Below are 21,541 nucleotides of genomic sequence, written 5' to 3' on the forward strand. Positions count from 1 at the left end.
CTTAAATCCCTGGGAGGCAGCTCAACAACACCTTGCTAGTAACTTTGTGCCACAAAACAAAGTACTAGGGTGAAAAACACAAATAATACATATGCATGCATGCACAGACACACACGCATTAACACAGAAACAGCATTAAGGCACTGTTTATGAAGGGGAATGTCTGCATGGGGAGAGCGTTGAAATGCAGCGGCAGCAGAATGGCCCATCTCATTTTGCCAGAGAGAAAAGAGAGTGAAAGTAATGAGAAAAGGGGGGTGGCAGTGGTGAGGGTGGCTGAGTGTGGTGGTGCAGTAGCAACAAGAGCAGGAGAGGAGAGGCGGAGATTGGTCATTGCAGAGTGCAAAAGCAACAGGATGATGGAGAGCAGAGGCATGGAGGAGCATAAACACTACAGCCGGGGTAATTAAAGACTGTTTACCCTGACATACTGGCAGGAGCCAATTGATTGGCCCATCCTCACTGGGACCCTCTGCACCACTATAAATCCTACTGCCGTCCTACTTCCTTCTCCCCATCACTTTCACCCTTCATATCCAGAAGCCAGCCAGCCAGCACCTGCCTGAGCTGGCCGCTGACACAGGACTGAGGGGTGAGGTTTAGACAAGGATGGGTGGTGGGGGGTGGGCGGGTTATCAGAGCCATGGGGGAAAGGACTGAATTGCCCATCCTGCCAGTATATTAATAGCACCCATGTATTTCACTGCCACAGCCACTGCTCCCCTGACAGACAAATAATCGCCTTCCGTGTGGAGAGGCAGTGGGAGGAGGAATACAGAGAGGAAGACACAGGAATGCTCAGGACTGTTCAAGAGTTCATTTTGCATTCGAAGTGTTAGATAAGAAGAAAAATGCCTGGAGGCATTGAAACATGATACGCAGAGGAGCTGAGAAACAAACAGGTATAAGAATTTCATCTTGGTATATGGCTAGACTGGAGCCCTGGCATGTGCTTGTGAGTGTGCATCTTACCTTGGAGGATACAATCCTGTTATCACAGAACTTGGGTGGGATGATAGCCTCATTGGTGGAGCCTGACCGATGACCGACATAGATAGTCCTACTGTCAACTCTTCTCTCATCACCGCCGAGCTAGAGGAGGAAGCAGCAGAGGGGGGTGATAGATGGGAAGAGATAAAGATAAGTAAGAAAGGAAAGAGAGCAAATGTTAGTGATTCTGGGTGCTTCTCTCCACTTAAACAGAGACTAGATATTAGAGAACCAGTCCAGTCAAATCTAACAAAACAAAATGTGCATCATACAAGAAAAAATAATTACTTGAAGGTAAGCCAAAAATTTGAACCACCATCAAATACACAATGATCACAAAGGATTTGTTTCCAGTCTTAGAAGGCCTGCATTCCACTCAGGTCAAGAATTAAAAGATTAGATTTTCTACTGTGGTGCAGAAAATTAAAAAGACTTGAAAAGCACTCTGCTGGAAAACTGTTGAGTACAAGCCAATAACTCAGAAAACAGACAAAGAAAAGTATGACAAGGGTCAGCGGGCCAAAATGGTGATTGTGCAGGGACTATAACTTCATTTCTTCTTCCCCAGGTGGTCACTCGTCAATGATAAACCAATAGTGAATGTGGGCAGCCAGGAGAAAAATGCTGTGCTCAGATTTATGGGTTGAGCTACGTTGTCGTGATGCAGATGGCAGGGTGATATGGAACACACAAACACACAAGGCTAATGTCTGAAAGAGGAAGAGACTTCAGCAACCAGATCAGGAGCCAAAGGCACAATGGATTCCCCTAAATATGTGGTGGCCTGAGCATTCCTCTTCCATAAAAGGTAGACGGGGTGAATCACAAAGCAAGCCAGGGAAGCTGGGTCATTGTCATAACTTTACATGAGCTCTCCTTAAGTAAATCCCAAAAACAATGGTATAAATGATGAAGAAAAAAGGAACTGAGGAAGATGAGACAAGAAATCTTAGTGATTAATTGTTTCCTTGTTCCTTCTTGAATTTAAAATGCGTTTTCTTCACTGTGTGGAAGTGACTGGGTTAATTAAATAATTGACGTAGCCTGAGGCTATAACTACACATCACCGCTTAGTTTTAAGTTAAGAGACATATGAATGTATGTCTCTACATTTAACATTCTTTTTAGGCTTTTGAAATGTTTAATTACATTTTTCTGTAAAAGGTTATCAAGCTACATTGTTGCAACTTTACAATAATAGTGGCAAAGAAATGAGATTTGCTATTATCTGGCTTTTTAATGAAGTCAATATCAATGCCAAGACTGATCTAGTATATGAGTTTAGTGCAGCAGTACCATGATGATTCACTGTCACTAAAGAAGAAGTTTATACATCCAAACTCACAACTGCACACAGACACACAAGTGTAGCCTAGAAAACTTGGCGTACACTGTTCAGTGGCCTGAATTTCTCTCCTGACATCCCAAACACAAGGAATCCTAACGCTTGGGCTGGACCACCACAAGGGCTGGTGGACCATGATAGCAACAAAGCCAGTATACTGGATCAGCCACAGCTGCTACATCTATATTTCTTATCCTCAAGCATGTTCCGTATCTCACAATGGATAAGGACTATTCCCACCTCTTTCAGGGGTAAACTAACAGATCAATCAATAAACATTCTTAAGATGTTACTGTACAAAATCAAGTGTATGTCCTCAGCTCTACCTGAGCTGACGAGATATCTTTCACGTGCGCACACACACACACACACACACACACACACACATATATATGTGTGTGTATATACGTTTGGTCCACAGTCCAAATGTATGCAAGTCTTTGTTTAATGTTCTGTTTTTGTGGTTAATAAGATTAGTTTAAACATGAAAAGTTACCCAAACTACCATTATATTACCAAATCTTTTCTCCTCCGATAGTCAAAACGTTATCGAAGTGAGGACCCTACCCAAAAGTTCTTAAATATAGTTGTGTTCTCAGCTCAAGTACAAGTTGTGCAGCTATTACTGTGTCTGTAAATTATTAAGGTTATGCAGGCAGGGGATCTGCTTTATCTAATATAAAGGCCAGCGACATGTTTGTTGAGGGGACACATAACCATGACCATCTGATCCTGGACAAGCCCAGGGAATGTGTGAATTACAGCCACCTGGACAGCAAGCTGCCCAAAGTCTGCTGCTGACAAGAGGTTAGATCAAAGAATAGCCTAAAACACTTGGAAACCTAATTTATATGCATGTGGGGACAAAAACAGATTACGTAACTCCAGTTCCCATAATAATTTGCTTCTAATTAATGGTTAAATAACACAAAATAAAGGCCAAATTCCTTGCCTTAATTCTGAAATATTTACCATCATCTCTCTAGTCCAGACTAAAGAAGGGAGCCAACAGGCTTACATAATGCTCCCTTATGCATGAGCTGCTATGTTCACACCTCAGTATGGCTGTCAAATCTACCATCCCCTACCCGCACGGCACACACTGACACTCCTTCAGCACGACCGGACGGACCTGGCTGCCAGAGGATGAAAGCAAGAGAGGGAAAGAGTGGGAGGAAGAAAGAATGTGAGAGAAAGGAAGTACAACAGGATCCAAGGACACAAACACATCCAGGTTTTTCTATTTCAAACACCAACCAGCCCCCAGGAGGAGTAGTAAGCCAAGAACACCCCCATGGACTACCATTGTTCATTTATTTGAATGCAGTGTGTCTGGAAGTTATTCTTCCTCTGTGTACTCTGAAAAATGCCATTTACAAATGTAATAACAGCATTCCAGACACACAATACTGCAAACAACAATGTAGGACCAGAAAAAGCAATTATGTACAAAGGGCTGCGCAGACAAAACATAAAATGCAAGTAAGGAACAATTTACAAACCAAATTTGCATCGAGTCAAAGGACCTGCAAAGGGCTCTGGCTTGCACTTCAGAGTTACAGGTCAGACAGTCAACAGTATTCGGCTGGCTTCTACTAGTGCCAATTCACCTGTGCCCATCTCTTTAGGATTGATTATGCACAAGAGCCATGCTAATGCACAGTTTCAAGGTTGCAGGCCTATCAAATAAACAACCACTAATGTTCATGCAGATTAAGCCAACACTGTTCCTCAAAAGCCATACAACAACTTGCATAAGCAAGCTCTGGGTGTCAGTGATGATTCTCAAAAAGAAATGTTGGCACCTACACACATAATCCATGCTGAAAATTAGATTCTATATAAAATGAGGAAGTAGTCCATGCCCCAGGGTCTTAAAGATAAGAAAGGAACTATTGAATGGCCATTCATTTAGTGGCAGATTCACTGTAAAATATAATGAGGGTCAGACCATGGGGCCCACATCATTTTTGAGCAGTTACGTGATCGCAATGTACATCTCCAAAATAGTGAGCTAAAGGCCACATAAGAAATGTTAACGTAAGGAAAAATGGAACTGATTGCATTAGCTTTGCCTCATTGTCAAAGGTCAAACAAAGCCATTCAGTGCCAATGATGTTAGCAAGTAAAGCAAAAGTGGCCAAGAGTCAAGTGCCAGTGTGTCAATACCAAAGTAGCTTCATCCTTGATATAAAAGCATCAGCTTCAAAACCTGGATGGAGATCAATAAAGCAAACATCCAGTGCTCAATTGAGCAGAGATTTAATTGCTCAGTAAGAAATAAATGGTGCATTAGAGAATTGAGTGTGCCTGAAACTTTACATTAAATTATGCTCTAAATTAAGTTATGCACACATTGTGAAATGAGCACAGGCTGGGACAAGGGGGGAAAGGTGCTCCAGTGAGAGCGGGGAGAATGTAAGACTGCATTCAGCCACTGCCAAACTCCCAATGATGACACTGGTCTGATGACACTGTGTCCTGTCACACCATCTCACTATTCAGTAACTATCCTGCTTTGTCACAATCTGCATGGTGTTATCTGGACAGGCACACTGGGTAACTAGAAAATTACAAGGCCCTGTACGCTGTAATACAATCCATCACAGCAGTCATTTCCTGACAGTACAACCTTGGTGAACGTTTTGAAATTGTAATTTTATATAATTCTTAAATGTAGCTGACACTCAGAGAGATGTCGAGTCATTTCTGGAGCTGTAGTCTGTGGTGTTGTATTGGACTGAATTATAGTTCCCTTATATATATAAACAAGGTCAACAAACAATTAGTACAAGTCTTACAGAAATTGAACATTTTAAGTTATGTAATACTTTTTGCAGGACTAAGGAATTCAGTTGCTTAACATTGTACAGGTGTTTGTAGTCACACAAAGTAAAACCGCATTATTTTCGTTTCAGTTAACTTCTATTGTTCCATCTTCTTCCAGCGCACCATGAAGCACTGTCTTTCCTGGAAGGATAGTGTGTCATCTCAGCCTGAAAACCTGTCAGCACTTCTAATCTATGTAAGCTGGGCTGGGGAACATCCTCAGATGAGTGAGTGAGTACATGACTTCAACCACAGCGCAACCCAATCTGTCAAACATAATCATAGTTACCTCGACTACAGGCAATATGGGCATGGTGGAAGTTAAGTGAATATAATATGAACTAGGACTGCAACTAACAATTATTTTCATTATTATTTATTCAGCACTTTGTTTTTCTTGTTTATCCCATGTGAAATGTCAGAAGATAGTGGATATGTTCCAGAGCCAAATTGTTTCATTTCACAAATATTTCAGCAATAGCTCAATAAAACAGCAAATCTAGTTTCCTTTGACGCAGCCCTTCTTCACTGACATAAACATGTTGTCATTTACGGCTTGCAAGTCTGTCAGAGAGTATACAGTGAATGGTTATGGTTCTCGGGAACGCTCTGAACAGCAAAGTTTGTTCTGATGCTTGCATTTTTTTTTTGTTGTTAAGTTGCTAGCAAAGTTTATTTGAAGCTTGGCTCCAACAGCTTACATGTGCATCTCCAGACGAGGCATGTTTGGTTTAAGTTAATCTGACAAGCATCTCTAAAGAAACAGCAAACAAAGATGATTCCATGATGTGCAGAAGAAAAAAGGCTAGTGACAGCAGGTGTGACGCCGGCACAGCCAGTATTATTTTCCCTGACGCAAATAGATTTTGTGGTCAAATAAAATCGATGCTGTAACTTTTCCTTACAAAAGTGCTGAAGCAAATTTAAAAAAAAAAAAGTAAGGGCAAAAGAATACAGGAGGTTAAGCTTTGTTCTGATCAGTCTGCTCTTATGGTTTTGTAACTTATACAGAGGTAGAGGACAAAACACCAAGCTCAGTCAGTACAGAAAGCTTCAAAAAATCCCCTTAGAAAATCTACTTAAAACACATTTAATGAGGTGTGAGGGAACTGTGCGAAAAAGAAGAGTGCACTGGGGATCTATACTTGTACTTCTTTATGTCCTGCACATGTACTAATAACACTCTGCAGTGTGCTGAGAATGACAGATTCATTGTTAAGTTCATGTTCCCATTCGACCTTAGTATCCATTTCATGTAATTCTCTGAACAAAACCGACATTCAGTGTAATTTCTCATTCACTACTACATGAGAAGAGTGGACTCTGTGTGGAAGTGGCACAGTCCCTTATCATATTTAACTACATAACTGCAGCTTATCTACGCTATCGGCTTTATGATGTTGCTCTCAGTTTATGTGGATTCATCACAGGTCAACCTTATCTGACATTTAGTATAGTATCTATTAGCAGTTTTTCCTCACAGAAGCGAAACCATATGAGGAGAGCCCTAAAGGAATCTATGACATGTATCATGAGAATACTGGAATGAATAAATGTCAGAGCAAACGCCTAACCTCTAGTAAACCGCTTCAAGAAATGTTGATGACAACAGTAACAGCAACATAAAGTTGCCCTTATGGCAGGCTGAATAGAGTTGAGTGATGAATGTCTGAATGCAAGGGGAAAGTTGCACGCATTGAGTCAATGCTGTTAGTCACTGCAGTACTCTATCTGGCGCTCGCCTCTCTTTCATTCTCCCACTCTCTTTCTTGTCAGCCCACTTGCCTGTCCTCTCCCAGCATGCTCACTCCATCTCACTAATTGTAACTCTCTCAGTTTTGATTACACATCCCAGTGCTCATTGCCTAAGCTGCAGAGAATTTACATAGGCTACAATATCTTTTGAAGAAAATATAGCACAAAGACACAATAGCATCAAACAAAATTGAATATTTGTTGCTACAATGTCTTTAAGAAGTATTCACATCTTTGTTGCATTCCCTAAGCGACAAGTGAGTTCTTAATGAAGCTATTTCACATGAGATATTTCAAGCAAAAGAAATACGTATTTAAGTGTAATGAATATTTGAGCAATCTTTTTTTAAAATAATTTTTCATTTAGTCTCATTTAAACAGCTTCTTCCACACAGTAACACCATATTATTTCAAAAATAATAATGTTGAAAATAATGCACACGATTATTCATACTACATCTTTCAGTTTGAATGACACTATTTGATATTATCTTTTCCAGCCATCTTAAGTCTTCCCTCTATATGTCTAAATATCTAGAAAATATCATTAACAGATCATTAGTACACAAAGTGGTCTTCATGTTTTGTTCATAAATTCAATATTTACATTACCCACTTAGCCTGATAAGTAAACTCCTTTCTTTAAAATGGCTGAAAAAATGTTATTAAAAAGGTGTTGCTGAAAAAGAGCAAGCAAGTAGGCCCAGACGAAGCTCACACACAGACAGTTTGACTTACTCTTAACACTGCTGTTACCAGACTTCCCTACTTCTACAATTTCCACGTACTGTGTCACACTTTAAAAGAGCATGTAGACAGTTGAATGGATTGGGCACAATTCTACACAGCTCAATGTACTGAAATTTTCTTAACAAATAGAGTATCTCTCTAAAAAAAATCCACATTAATATTCATTAACAACAGTATCACACAAAAAGGCTACCAAAACAAGGAAAAGCAGTCATTATTTCATAATGAAACTATAACAGGAGTTACCTCCATCATGGATTCACCAACACTTGGCCTATGGCATAGTCTACAGACCCCATATCACAGGCTACCCTCTCCTCTGTCCTCTCCTCCTCTGTTTGCACACAGTGATGAATAGCCCCACAGAGTGATAACAGTCCAACTTGAACTGAGGGCTGATCCTAAGGAGCTGTTGTGGATAGGCAAAGGCTCATTGTTCTACTAGCATCCCTGCAGCTGTACAAGACACAGAGTGTACTGTACCATGGGCTGGTACTGGCCTACATTACACTGGGTCCCTCGACAATGGGGAGGAGGGGAAAACTCATCTAGACCTCACACTGGGAGCTGCTTCTTCAATCATTTGGCTGCTTCAAAAAGCCACAGATACATGTGCTAAATACTTTTTGCAACACCCATTGTCTACTGACATCTTTTGAAATGTCTAACATCTGAAAATTGACACTAAATTCTGTGACTAGGTAATAAGTGGCCATGTGATGAAAGGAATCCCCCAAAACTGAAGAATGAACAGCTTATTGGTTTCTGTCAATGTGAATACAAACCAAGTAAATCTTTAATGGGAAAACTATGAGCACTGTGAAGAATCTACCATAGCTTGTATTTGACACCAGAGAACACAAAAAAAAGTGGTGAAACAAAAAAAAAAATAGCTACAGACATTATGACAGGAAATGCCTGAGCAAGTCACACAATGCTGACAAGAGGTCTGGGGTCATCCACGTATCTGAGGCATGCTGTTCCTCAAAATAAAGCCTTACAAAGACTAAACAGAAGACACTAAAGTAGCCAAAACTTCACAAAACAGAGTTTTACATTCACAAGGCAAGTTATATTTTAACTGGTTTATAGTCTTAAAGCAGTAATTTATGGAGGCTTGGTTGTGGTTTTAAGATTACATGTTATAGCTCCTTCTCCAGCTTGAACTTTGTCCCCATAGTCACCATCCTCTAGGCAAATTAGCTCAGTAAGTCCTGGAGAGAATGACAAAAGTGACATTATTTTCTAGGCTTCTTAGGGAGAAAACCCCCACACTTTGTGTCTCAAGACCAGGAAAAGTGAGCACATTTTGAGCTGCAGCCTAGTCACACTTTAATCTATAATTAAAGAGAATTTAAAGTGGTGTAGCCATAAATGGAGTATGGTTTTTCCAGCCAAGTGCACATACTCCCTCTACTCTGTTTTTGTATGCGTGTGTGCGACAAATCACCAGATTCAGCTATTTAGATGAAGGTGCTTGATCCAGCTGCTTGTTCCATGGAGCATATGGGTTGTAACTTAACCAAATTGCACAACACAACAATTGCCTTCATCCCCCTCCACCATGTCTGGCAGAGAGCCATGCAATACCAACAAAAAGGCATTTACAGTACACCCTATTGCTGACAAGATTTAAAAAATCTCCATCTCAGCTGATGTCATTATCTTTAATAATGTACCAGGCTACACTGGCTGTAATTGCTATTCAATTAATTATCCTTAGACACTGCATAGGAGGGCAACAAGACTAATGACAAAAATCAATGTGGCTCTTTCCTTCCTCTGCTCAGGGGGCATGTTTGATTTGAGTACAGGTTTTTTCACCAAGCATTTCCTCCCACTGAACTGTGACCACATTAAAAAGAGTAATTTTTCTCCTTGTGACTGAGCAGTACCGCCTGCTGCCTAGCTAGGAGTTTGCAGTGGAGATAATCATTGTAGGCTGTTGCTTAACCTAGGTGTTCATGCGAGCGCGCGTGGGTGGGGGCATGTTCGTATGTCTTTCAGTCTTCATTATATCCTCACGTGGACTTTGCTGTTCCTCTTCTGTGTGTCAGCGAGTACCCTATCATTTCAGGTGACAATGAAAAACTGGGATGACAAAACATCACAGATGCTGCCGTCTCTTCTCTTCCCTCTGTGCTCAGACACAGAGAGTGAGGCACAGACAAAAAAAAAAAAAATCCCCCCGCACACATCTCAGCATTCTCTTCACATCTCACTGCGAATGCTCTGAGTAATGCTAGAGCTGGAGCATGGCAGAGAAAATATCTGGGTGAGCCTTTATACATATATGGATGACAAGGATGCATTTTGAGTGCCACTAGCCTGGCAAGGATACATGGGTCAGGAATGGGAGGAGCGATGTGAGGAGAATTCAAAATAAATGAGGCAACCTGAATTATTTAGAGGTACAAACTGAGAATTCAACCTAGCTTTTAAAAGGAAGTGGAAAATTGCCACAAAAAGCCATCCATGGTCCCGCTGTATCCAGCCTAAACCGCCCACTCCAATGTTAACCACTACAGGAAGCCTGAGAGAGAGTGTCCATTAGGTGGAGAAAGAGATGGAGAGGTGCAAAGAGGCTACAGGTCCACCCCCTGGTTTCACTCCAGTTTCTCAGGTTTGAGTCACGCAGGACTTTCCAGACTCCCCGACTATATTTCATCCCCCCGCTATCCCACTGCCACGCTAAATATATTTATTATCCCGCTGTGTGTTGCAGATGAGCCCTTTTGGCTGGGTTGCCATTATTGGGCATAGTGCAGGAGACCAGACGGAGAGAGGAAGGAAGGAAAAGAAATCAGCGTAAGCAATTCTGTTCGCCAGCCAGTTCACGGTGCAAGACTAATGGCTGTAAAACTGAGCACAGCTCTAATCAATACGCATCTCTCCAAATCAAACAGGCCTGATAAATCAAATGGCCCTCCGTGCCTTGTATGGTGTGTGGCCTACAGATGTACCCTTACCCTAACTGCTCACCCAAGAGTGAAATCTCTGTTTGAGGACTCTTGTATCTCATTAGTTAACTCGAAAGGCTCCCAGTAGAGCACATACCTGGATCTTGTACAAACTCATAGATGTCAACGCCATAAATGCCTGATTTTTTACATCAGGATCCATACATTATTTTCTGAGAAATTGACGAAAATGTTGAAAAAAAGTCCCATCTTGTAATGTCAAGGACAGTGATTTAAAAAATTCCTGAATCCCCCCCCCTATAAACACATCTACACCAGAATTTCATGGGTTCTTTCCTGGCTCGTGCCCCATCGCACCACCAGCAAACCGACAGACATGGGTGAAAACATAACCTCTTTGGTTTAGGTAATAAAAAGCCCCAAATGTGCTTCCAACAGGTTCTACTTACTGGTCAGAGACTGCAAGACTGGCCTGAATGCAATACAGAAAACGCATTTGGAGCATTATGAAGTTAGGTAGATAATGTAGCAAAAATCACAAGGTACATTTGACATTACTGAGTGCTTATAATGCTGCATATTATACTCATTGACCCAATACTTCCAGGTCAGATGGAAGTACTAAAATGTAAAGCAGCAGGTAAAAAAAAAGTCCTTTTTTATTTTTGGGTTAGGATTAGGGTTACAGCAATTGCATCACTTGGGAAGAGTGATACCGGATAAAGTCTGAGAATATATTTGACCTTGTGTGTTTATGTTAACAAAATATGTATGTCCCTTAACGTGCAGAGGTGTGTGCTCTGTGTACATGTCAACTTTTCCTGCACTTAGTTGTGCTGGTGAGTTGGGGGCAGGTTTACACAGGTTTGTTTGCGCAAAGGGATGCTCTTAGCTGACCTGAGAAACAGGTTTGCAGTACCCTGAGGTTTCCAAATGCATTTGACATGCAATCCCTCAAACACCTCACGTACAACATTGCCTTCTGGGTAAGGGCCTGTTTACTAGTGCTTGGGTCACAATCAAGTAGGAACAGATCTGAGACTGGCAGGCCTGAGTGCATCAGCCGTCAGCAGGTAGGATAGACCGAAGATAGATACAGTGGAGAAAAACGGTGCGGGGGAAGCCCTACAGTTAAAGAGATGACACTAGTGGAGCTGCAGCCTAAGCAGAGGCAAAAATATTTTAGACTTCACTACGCAGGCCATAAAACACAACTGAATTACTATGACAGGGAACCCCCACCTCCTTGGAATCCAATCTTCCCCTCAAAAGGTGTACTTCAAAGCTATAACAGGCCACACAAGAAACAAAACTCAAAACATCAAACATATTCTATGTTAGAGAAATAAACTGTTCAAATGTGACATCAGTAGAGTACTTATGAATCAGAATCTAAACTCTATAAGCTAGAATCCCTTTCCCATCATTTGATTAGAGCAAGTTTTCATATGGTATTTTCAAACATTTGTTACTGAAACAGAACACATTACAACCAACCTGGATTTTAGGGCTGAACAATTAATTGTTATATCATAGAAATCGCAATATGGCTATGTGCAATATCTGAATCGCAGGAGCTGCAATTTTTTGGATAAAGGTAAAATGTGTCACAACATATCCTACCATAAATGAAGCCCTGTGGTGCTACAGAGATGCACTGGCCTACAAATATTATTCCCCAGGTGTAAAAGAACTTGCTTGTTTGGTACAAGCCCCAGTTAAAATCACATCGTCAATATTTTTTAACATATAATATAATATAATTTTATTAGAGAAAACGCAGAGGTTACGCATTTCTCTGGTTGAGTGGTAAAATGTGTGTTTATTCTGACACAACCTACATACAACCTTATTTTCATTTTCTAGATCAAAATACTGCCAAGCTGCAGTTTTAAGAGATGTCATCCATCCTTCTTTCCACCTTGCAACACCTTTACAACATCTGGGCATTAGCAGGGGGCTTCCATCTGCCAGGGTTAGTTGCAGACATCTTAGATATGACACTTAACCTGCATTGTGCATTAATAAAATATTAAAATTTTATTTAACCAATTAGTATTTCTGGTGCCGACTAGTGAGGGTAGCAACATTTAACTGTTTAGTCGACTAATCGTGCAGATCTCTAATACTGAGGTGCTGCCTGGGTGATGCTGTTTCTATATGTCGGTACTGTTCTCCTTGCAGTCAAGGCAGGGGCTCCCACAATGAATACTATCAAATTTCCGCCAGGCTCCACCTCTCACACATCACACTGCTGCCTTCAAGGGCTTGAAAGAACATCAAAGGCAACCGTGTGATTTTGCATTCTTGTCAGAGCATTACAACCTCTGGAGATTCCCCCCTGATGAAAAGCCCAGCCCCACTCATTCCCTCAGCCATCTTTAATGATTTTCCAAAGACACACTCAGGGTTTAGTGGCACAGTGAATCATAGTGGGAGAGTCAAGTGAGATACATGAAGCCTCCTCTGTGCTTTTTGGAATGAGCAGTCACTCTCTCCCCCTCTCTATCTTTCTCCCTCTTCATGATGCACATGTACCTCCCATGGGCAAAGGGAGGGTGGTGTGAATCAGGAGGCAGAGAGCCAGAGCAGGAGATAACAGCACTGTGTGCATCAGTGACAGTGTGGCTGGCTGCTTCGCACAAAATATTATTTACAGCTCACACCGAGGAAAAATTACAGCAGCAATCCTCTCCAGAAGCAGGAAAATCAGCTGACCTGGCAACACTTAGAGAGAGACCAGGAGGAGGGTCAGGCACTATAATTATTATATTGCTTCTCCTTATTCACTGTCGGTATCTATACTGCTCAGATAGCCTGTGGGGGATTCAACTCACTGGTGACAACAGGTTACTGGTGCATAAGAGGATGATAAAGAGGCAGTAAAGGCAGTTTAGCATTTATAAACCTGGCCTTGCGGAGAGTAACTCCACTTTCAACTAGCTCACTCATGACTGATTAATGTATGAAGGGCAATGAAACCAATGGATGAACTTTAAAAGGGTAAGCATTAAATTGACCAATCGAGAAATATGATGGCAAAGCAGTTCGTGTTGGCAAAATACCAACTTCTTGTGCTGAACAAATCCAGTGGCTGGATATACAGCAACATTAGAGATTAAAACAACAGCAGCACAATTATAAACTGTTCTTATGCACCCCAATGAGAGTTGCAACTGATAATTATTTACATTAACAATTAATATGATGAGCATTATTGGCATTACTCAATTAACTGTTGAGTGTCGTCTAATGAAAATGCCCATCACAAGTTCTGAGAGCCCAAGGTGATGCCTTCAAATGTCCAGGCAACAGTCATTCCTTATGAAAGAATGAACTGGAAAGCAGCAAGTCCTCAACTTTAGAAGGCATTTGGGAGCCCAGAGAAACACAGCCAGAGACAGGTAGATTTGTTTTACAGGTGGCTGGCTGTGTTTACTGTCCATTTGATTAACTGTTGAAGAGGATGAGTTTACGTGGTTGAAAACAAGCATACAGTAAACAATACCGGCTGGAAGTGTGGTTTAATGACTCTGCATCTGTCGTGACTTCCTGGCTGGCAAGAACTTACCTAGTTAGCAGTTAGCTAACTGACTGTACACCAACAGCTATGAAGTGAGACAACAGCTGTTTCGTGTTGTCGGGCAGAGTGAAGTAACAGTTAGTCGTTAAGTGTCCGAGTTTCTCACGCATTTACAGCGAAAACTGCTTAAGGAAATGACTGTAAATTCCAGCCCACATTCTCTAAAGGCAGAATCACAGCAGTTAAAAACGCTAGCAAGAGTAGCTGTATGTCATAAGCTAACAGTGTGAGAATGTGTGTGTGTAGATGCCAGGCACACATACCAAACGGTTCAGTCTTCTCCGTAGCATCTTCTTTTAATCTTCTTTGATTTCGCAACACTGATGAACTCTTCTGATTCAACAGACGCCTCCAGGCTCTGCTTCAGCTTCTCGGGGGAATGACTTTACATGTATGTTAGTTAACCAGCTAGCTCCTTGGCTATCTATTCTCTACTCTAACGTTAGTTCTAGCTATATGGAATGCCGCAGCGACGCTACATCGTGTCCATTTTGTTTGATTTCGGTATCTTCGCACCATTCGCATTCTCTCCCCCCTGAATATTTTCCGCGTTGCGGTGTACTAGTCGCGCTTCCCTTTGCTCAAGGCTGAAACAGTCCCTGACATTTCGCTCTGCGCCCTGTTGCTGAGACTCGTACAAATCATTTGTCGCTCTCAAGTCTGCCTCCGCGTTGACTTGGAAACTGCGCACCGAAACCCCTTGAAACTTACTTCTCTTTTTAATGCCCGTGCACAGGTCCCCTCACCTCCCTGTCAGACAATTTACACTCCAGCAGCCAGCAGCGGCAGCGGCAGCGGCAACCCACAAACGTTCCCACGTTCACAAGCTCCACCCGGTGAAGGTGCGGCGGCTTTCGCTTACACTGTATTGTGGGTAATGTGGTCTAACTTAGAACTACAATTTTTTCCTATTTTCCTGCATAAACGGTGGAGCATGACAGAGGTGGCAGTTTGTGACTGCACTTCAAGGATTATTGAGAATTGAATAGAAGCCTCGTATAAATTCATTCTCTGGGTAGAAGATGCAGAGGGGATTTTCCAGAATGACAGCCCACCCGGTACAATAGAACGATGGATAATAAGCTTTAGCTTGATATTATACAAATATCTCAACACAACCAGAAGATGCAGCTTTTGTTGAAAAATATACAACAGACAATGCTTATACTACTTAACAATATTATTAAAAATTATATAAAAACATGTTACAAAACATTTAGTCAGTATACAGTAAACTTGCTAGCACACTGCAGCCTATATCAATATTACTATAATTATTCCTCAATATCAATAATCTTTATGCGGATCCATGAAGAGTTTTCAACAGTGAACTTATCCCTTGGTTTTCAGAAATCTTCTTTGTTATAAGTGCTGCCTCATCACGTGCCTTGTGTTTTTTAAAAAGCCTCCTGCACATATGCTAACATGAAGTGGACATATTTTTCCAGGTCTTATAGTAGGTGCTGTGAAAATTGGTAAACACAATGTAATGATGATTTTAAATGATTTGCTCCTGAATATGAGAAGTGTTTTGTGCTTTCGGGTTTACCAGCAGCAGTGTTCAATATTAAAGTGGGTGGAAGAGCCGTACATTCATGTAAATGAGTTTTGAGACATTAATTAAATTTAATTTAGATTATCCTGATTTATGATCTCTAAGATGTGTCATCAGCTCTTTTTGGGTGAGTCAACAGGGGCCTGCCCTGGGACCTTTAACTGCTTTCTGACTCACTGGTCTAAGGTCTAACACAGTTTCGTGCCAACACTTGGTAGAAATGTTAACACAGCAAAAACAATGTCATATAATCTTTTTGCTTTGGCAATAATCCTTGACAAGTTGAAGGGAAAGCATGCCGGAATTATTGTTTCCAGCTCACTGAAGAAATAAAATGGTGTAGTTTTAAAAAATATTACATCCAGTGATGCAAAATTGTAGAAGTCTCACTTCTCACCACTAGTTTTATATTAGCACAGAGATTAACCATTGAAGTTTAGGAGACAGAAAAGTTTAAATTACTGATTTTGTTATAGATAAATAGTAAGTACTGGTGTCACTGGATTTAATGTGCAGATGCTGTGAAGATACATGCTATTGTGTCAAAGTTAAAACAGAAATGCACAATAAGCCGAAATCTTGTTGAACAAGAAACAGGAAAGAACTATGTCTCTAACATCTGAAGTTGCTCAATACTTGTGGTGTGTGTCATCGAAGGCCAGACTGAAATATGTGAAGAACAAAAATGCATGTATTAAAGATTAAGATGCAAAATGGGATGCAAAAGCCATTTGCTACTATAAGAATGTTTGTTCTTTTGAGTCATGAATTATATTATTTGGATTTCACCTACTCTTCCTAAAAACCCGCATTAAAGGTTCGTGTCTGAACTTTTAGCCATAAAGGCAAAACATGCAATGTGTGAAATCAAAACAATGCCCAAGCTGTGGCTTCTGGGCCATCTGGGTTGTAATTGGAAATCTGATTCTCTCGTGGTTCATAACCTAATTTGTATTTGTATGTCATTGCATGAGTCACCCTAGCAGCTATTTGCATGTGGCACCAGTTTTGCATTTTTTTTCTTTCGTTTTCCTTTCATTTAAAAGACACAAACAAGTGGAGTAAGAGAGGAATTGTGGATAGAAAATGTAAGTATTTGCACATAACTTATTTGTTGCACCAGGATTGTTTGTGTCTATCTACATCTGTGTGTGAACTGGTGCTCTGAACCACAAAAGTGCTGAAACTGGATGACTGCACAGTTTGGTGGTTTTTGTTCTATGCTCAGTGGAAACTATTACTGCTTGACCCTGATGAAAAGTATAATAAGCAAGCAAATCATAATCAAGACTCATTCTAATCTCATTCCTAATTCTACTCAGTAGATTTTTCCTCAATGGTTGTTTATTAAGATGTTGCCATTTTGTTACAACTACTGCTCAAATATGGTTCAGTAACTGGGATCAACATCAAACTTATTCCAAAGTAAATATTTAGAGTTTTTGACCTGAAAGCTATAAAATTAGAAAAAAAGTTTTTGCTAAAGTTAAGAGCTCTCAATATCAGTAGTTTTGAAGGGCCATCATGTTTGTTTGAAAGATGTGGCTTAAGGGTGTGTAGAATGCACTTCATAGTAGCATTAAATCAGGAAGTTACCATTTTGATTAACACTTTATTTCTCAGCTGATTACAGAAAACAGAAACAAAAGTGTAACATCATCAAACCAGGGCCAACCTAAAGTTTTTCTACAATTGCAGTTAATGTAATCTTTAGCAAAAACACTGGCTAGGTTCTTTGTGTACATGTTTACATTTATATTGGAACCACGTATGTAGCTCAAATATTTTTAAATGCATTCACATCTACAGTATGTTGCCTGGTGTTGCAGGTTAGGAGTATATCATTCCCTAAGTGGAGTATATCTTCCTTTTTTGCTGCCACTGAACCTGCTTCAACAAACATGAAAAAGCAAAAGAGCTTTTTTTTACTATTACCTCACAGGTTGCTTTAATCTGTTAACTCTGTTAACTGTTTTTTTTTAACTCTTTCATTTCCGATCATGTGCTTGCAAAAGAACGCATGGCCAGCAATATATTTGTTGCAGTCTTATCATTGTATACATGTTTTAGGAGATTGGGAACTATTCTCATAATGAATACTGATCACATTAAAAAATGTATGTAATCTCTTCATCATTTGAGCTTCTTCACTCACAATCTGCAGATTCTTACTTCCTATATAGTCTAGGTACCATACTGTCTCGACTTGCTGTCAAAATGCCAAAAATTCAATCAGATTAAGGGAAAAGTATATTTTATATCAATATTGCATTAGACTAGTGAAAGCAAAACAAATAACAAAGGCAGTTGGAGATGTTTGATGATTGCACACAGAGGAAGTGTCTGTTACATCACACCATTACCATTAAACAGTTTCACAGCTGTAAATTGGACTCTATCGCCACCATGTGGCTAAATTAAGAAATGTTTCATTTTACAGTAGGCTATTTTACTAGGCCTATATGTTGAATATTGGGAATAACATTGGAATAACAGTCTCTTTACCCTGATCATTTACAAAAAGGTCAAAGACTGAGTCCGTGTAGCTAAGATGACAGAAATCTACAGAATTAACATTTATATTCTGTATAATATATAAACTGTGGGCTTTCAAAGTGACTGGAATCAACATGGCCAGACATAAATTTCCTTTAATGCAATAACGTTAAAGCTGATGACACAATCTCACCACAAGGCCATTTCAGCACCAGCAGTTCATCTTATCACACTATCCACTGCAGAATCTTTATCTACTCCCTTGCAGAGGAAGATCATGTGACATGATTGAAAGCTCCAGAACAGCTACTGAATGGATCTTGTGGTGAGATTATTTTGTCACCTGCCGTTTCCAAGGTCAACAGTGAATGTTCAACCTCAAATTAATTCCAGGCTCTAAAAATATATGTCAACAGTATGTCGTTGACATATGCCAGAGGGACTGGTTTCATCCCTGTGAAACTGTAACTCATAAAGTAACATAGTACAGTTTGAAAAGAAAAAAAGTTCTGTCTGATTCCAACAAGAGAAAAAAAAAGACACATTTTCAAGAATAAAAAATATTTTAGAGATGTATTATTCATACATGGACAAAACAGATATTGCTAATACTTGACTTCCTACTTTCATTTTCTACTGCATTTCCTGCTTCATGCATATAGATATTAGCAACTGGTTGTTGTAATTCAGCGCATGTCCACATGGTGGCAGCCCAGTAACATGAATAGATGTCACAAACTTGTTGCTCTGACGAAAGAAAATGAGAGCACAGCTGCAGAGCCGATTACAGTTTGCCTCAAGTTAAACTTTTAAGGAGTTCGCTGCAGTCAGAAAAAATGTATTTTTGTTTCGTTTTTTTTTTTTTTTTGAGGACTAAACTATTACATTTGTCAGTGCTGTTACTCATCTACATAATATCAAAGCATCTATGCAGGCTGGTCCTTTAAATGTTGTGTTTGGTAAGATTTTAGTCTTCAAATCTTTAAGCACAACAGCACAAGACACCGCATGGTCGTGCATGTTAAAAAGGGATAAATTAGAATCAAGATGAGTATATAGATGTATGTCCTGATGTATTTCAGTCAGCTGTGTGCTAATAATGAAAATAAAAATGGAATCAAAACTTTGTAGCAATTGCATGAAAATTCCAATTTTATTTCAAAGTGAAGGTAAAGCTCAACAGATAATAAGCTCTAGGGATACTAAGAATAACATTTATTTATAATTAGTGATTATTTTCTCTCTTTTTCATCTCATTTATTGATACTGATAAATTTAATACAATCAAAAATATTTCAGAAACACTGAACATTTATTTGGGAATAATGTATGTATAACAGAAAGGAATGTTTGTGACCTCTCCACTTAAAAGAATCTCTTTTTCAATATATGAATTAAATCAGACAACTGTATCTGATATCCAGATAGAACTCTTGGTTCTATGTTCTAGTCCTGAAGGAAGTGTACAGTAGCTGCTGAATCTAGTGGGCATTTCTTCACTGCTTCTGCGGCCATGTGTCTCCTTCGTAGTTCTGAATTTAAACTGACAGCCCCTGTGGAGGAGTTGGGAGACTTCCCCAGCCATCTGTCTTAGAGCAGCCCCCCTTCAACACCCCCTTCCCTCCCTCCACGCATCCCTCATTCCCACACTGGGCCTTTGTCAGCAGTTCCTGTTCCTGGACTAGGCGTGGCGTGCGCAGAGGCTGGGGCGACCGTGGGTGCTTTCAGAGGCACCTGCAGATGGGACAAAGGGCCAAGGGTGCTGGGGCTGAAGACAGATTGATGCTTTGTGCGCTGGGGCTGGAGAGAGCGAGAGAGGGAGAGAGAGCAAGAGAGAGAGAGAGAAGGAGAGAGAGAGGGTGGTGGGGGATAGTTAGCTGAGAAGTTTTCAGGGAGAGGATTTTCGGGGGGACAGGGATGGGTTGGGGGTGAAGGGGGAGGTCTGTCACTCCAGTCTGTGTGAGTCCAAGCTTTGGAGGACCTGGAGAGATTGACAGCTTTTGTGGACTGAATCTCTGCACAATGGTTGTGCTTTAATGGGCAGTAAAGCTAGAGTAGAGCTTTGGGGAAGGTTTGGAAGGGGAGGTAGTGCTTGGTAGTGGTTGCGATGGTGGCGGCGCGGGGAGGCTGAGGGATGGGGGGCCAAAGGCTTTACTGCTTTGCTTGGTGGGGACCAATTCATGGGTATTCAGTCCAAGGCTCGTTATTCACTGAATGCATCCAGTGGAGGAATGCAGCAGCATCAATTAGAATGTGTTAGCAGATAGCAATGCAGGGAAGAAAAACCTTTCTCTCCCTTTTGCTCACAGGACAACACAGTCCCACTATAGGAGGTGTCAGAGCCACAATGCCTTTTTTGTGGGTCTCTCTCCATTACATTACCAGTGCAATATGTAAGGTGGGGACTCTTTTGATTTAAATTAAGTGGAAAAAACACTAAATCCTATTTTTATTCAGCAGGGATAATGGTGTTATACTCTATAAAGGTCTTTAACTACTTATCTGTGGCTTAAAATCTTCCCCAGCTCCCTTTTCACTCCACCTCAGTGTCTTACTCTCATTGGGGGCATTATATTTATTCAATGGTGGAGGGTCAAAGACAGACTGTTAAACAGAGTTGCTTGTAGCCTTAACTGCCGCATCACTTCTAATTGTGTATCAGTGGGTCAGTGGTTTGTTGTGTTGTCCCCCTGTAAGAAAGGAAGAGCGGATATGAATTTAAACAGTATCTTGTACGGCATTGTTTGGAGTGGGCTCAGGCCACCACTTCAGACTCAGAGAGCCTTTTAGAAAAAAAGTTTTTTTTCTATAACTTTCAAGACAGTGATATAAAAGAAGAGGAAAGAGAGGAAAACACTTTGATGGTGATCACATGTCGGGGTTGACACACCATTCTTTTTTTTGAATGTAGAGAGGCCAGCCGCACATGCCCTTCGAACTAATTAGGCTGCGCTTAATTGAATGCTTTTTCAGGTTGTGCACAGCAAACACATTCTGTATTTGAAAACAATGAAAATAGCTCTAATTTCAATCAACCATGCCCCTTCGGCTTTTTTGTGTTTTGTTTTGTTTTGTTTTTTTGTCACTAAAACATTCCTACTAAATTTCCAATTCATGCTACGTGTGATAAATTTAGAAAACAGGCTTCAGGGGGGGAAAAAAGGTTATTCTGCACTAACTTGAACAAACTGATTTTTAAGTTTTCCATCCATGCACTCAGCATCCATTTTGTCTCCAATTTCCCTGCTTTTAACACAAGATGATACAGATGGCATGTGTGCTGAAATGGAACTGGGAATTTTTGTTCTCCTTAGGTT

The 21,541-nt window shown here is 40.5% G+C and overlaps 1 protein-coding gene across 8 annotated transcripts in view; it reads right to left on the reverse strand.

Annotated features, from left to right (window-relative positions):
• The window catches only part of atp11c (ATPase phospholipid transporting 11C), a 42,960-nt gene extending 27,979 nt beyond the window's left edge, over window positions 1-14,981 (reverse strand). For all 8 annotated transcript variants that reach the window (XR_008828431.1, XR_008828429.1, XR_008828430.1 and 5 more), the window contains exons 1-2: window positions 14,437-14,981; window positions 973-1,092 (exon numbers count right to left, since the gene is read on the reverse strand). Coding sequence is in view for 5 of the 8 variants with exons in the window: in XM_056382833.1 (XP_056238808.1) it covers window positions 973-1,092; window positions 14,437-14,463 (147 nt within the window). In the remaining 3 variants the exon portion in view is untranslated. The remainder of the gene's footprint in view (window positions 1-972; window positions 1,093-14,436) is intronic.
• Window positions 14,982-21,541: the final 6,560 nt, after the last annotated feature.

Source organism: Seriola aureovittata, chromosome 8 (assembly GCF_021018895.1).
Source record: "Seriola aureovittata isolate HTS-2021-v1 ecotype China chromosome 8, ASM2101889v1, whole genome shotgun sequence".
Classification (NCBI taxonomy): Eukaryota; Metazoa; Chordata; class Actinopteri; order Carangiformes; family Carangidae; genus Seriola; species Seriola aureovittata.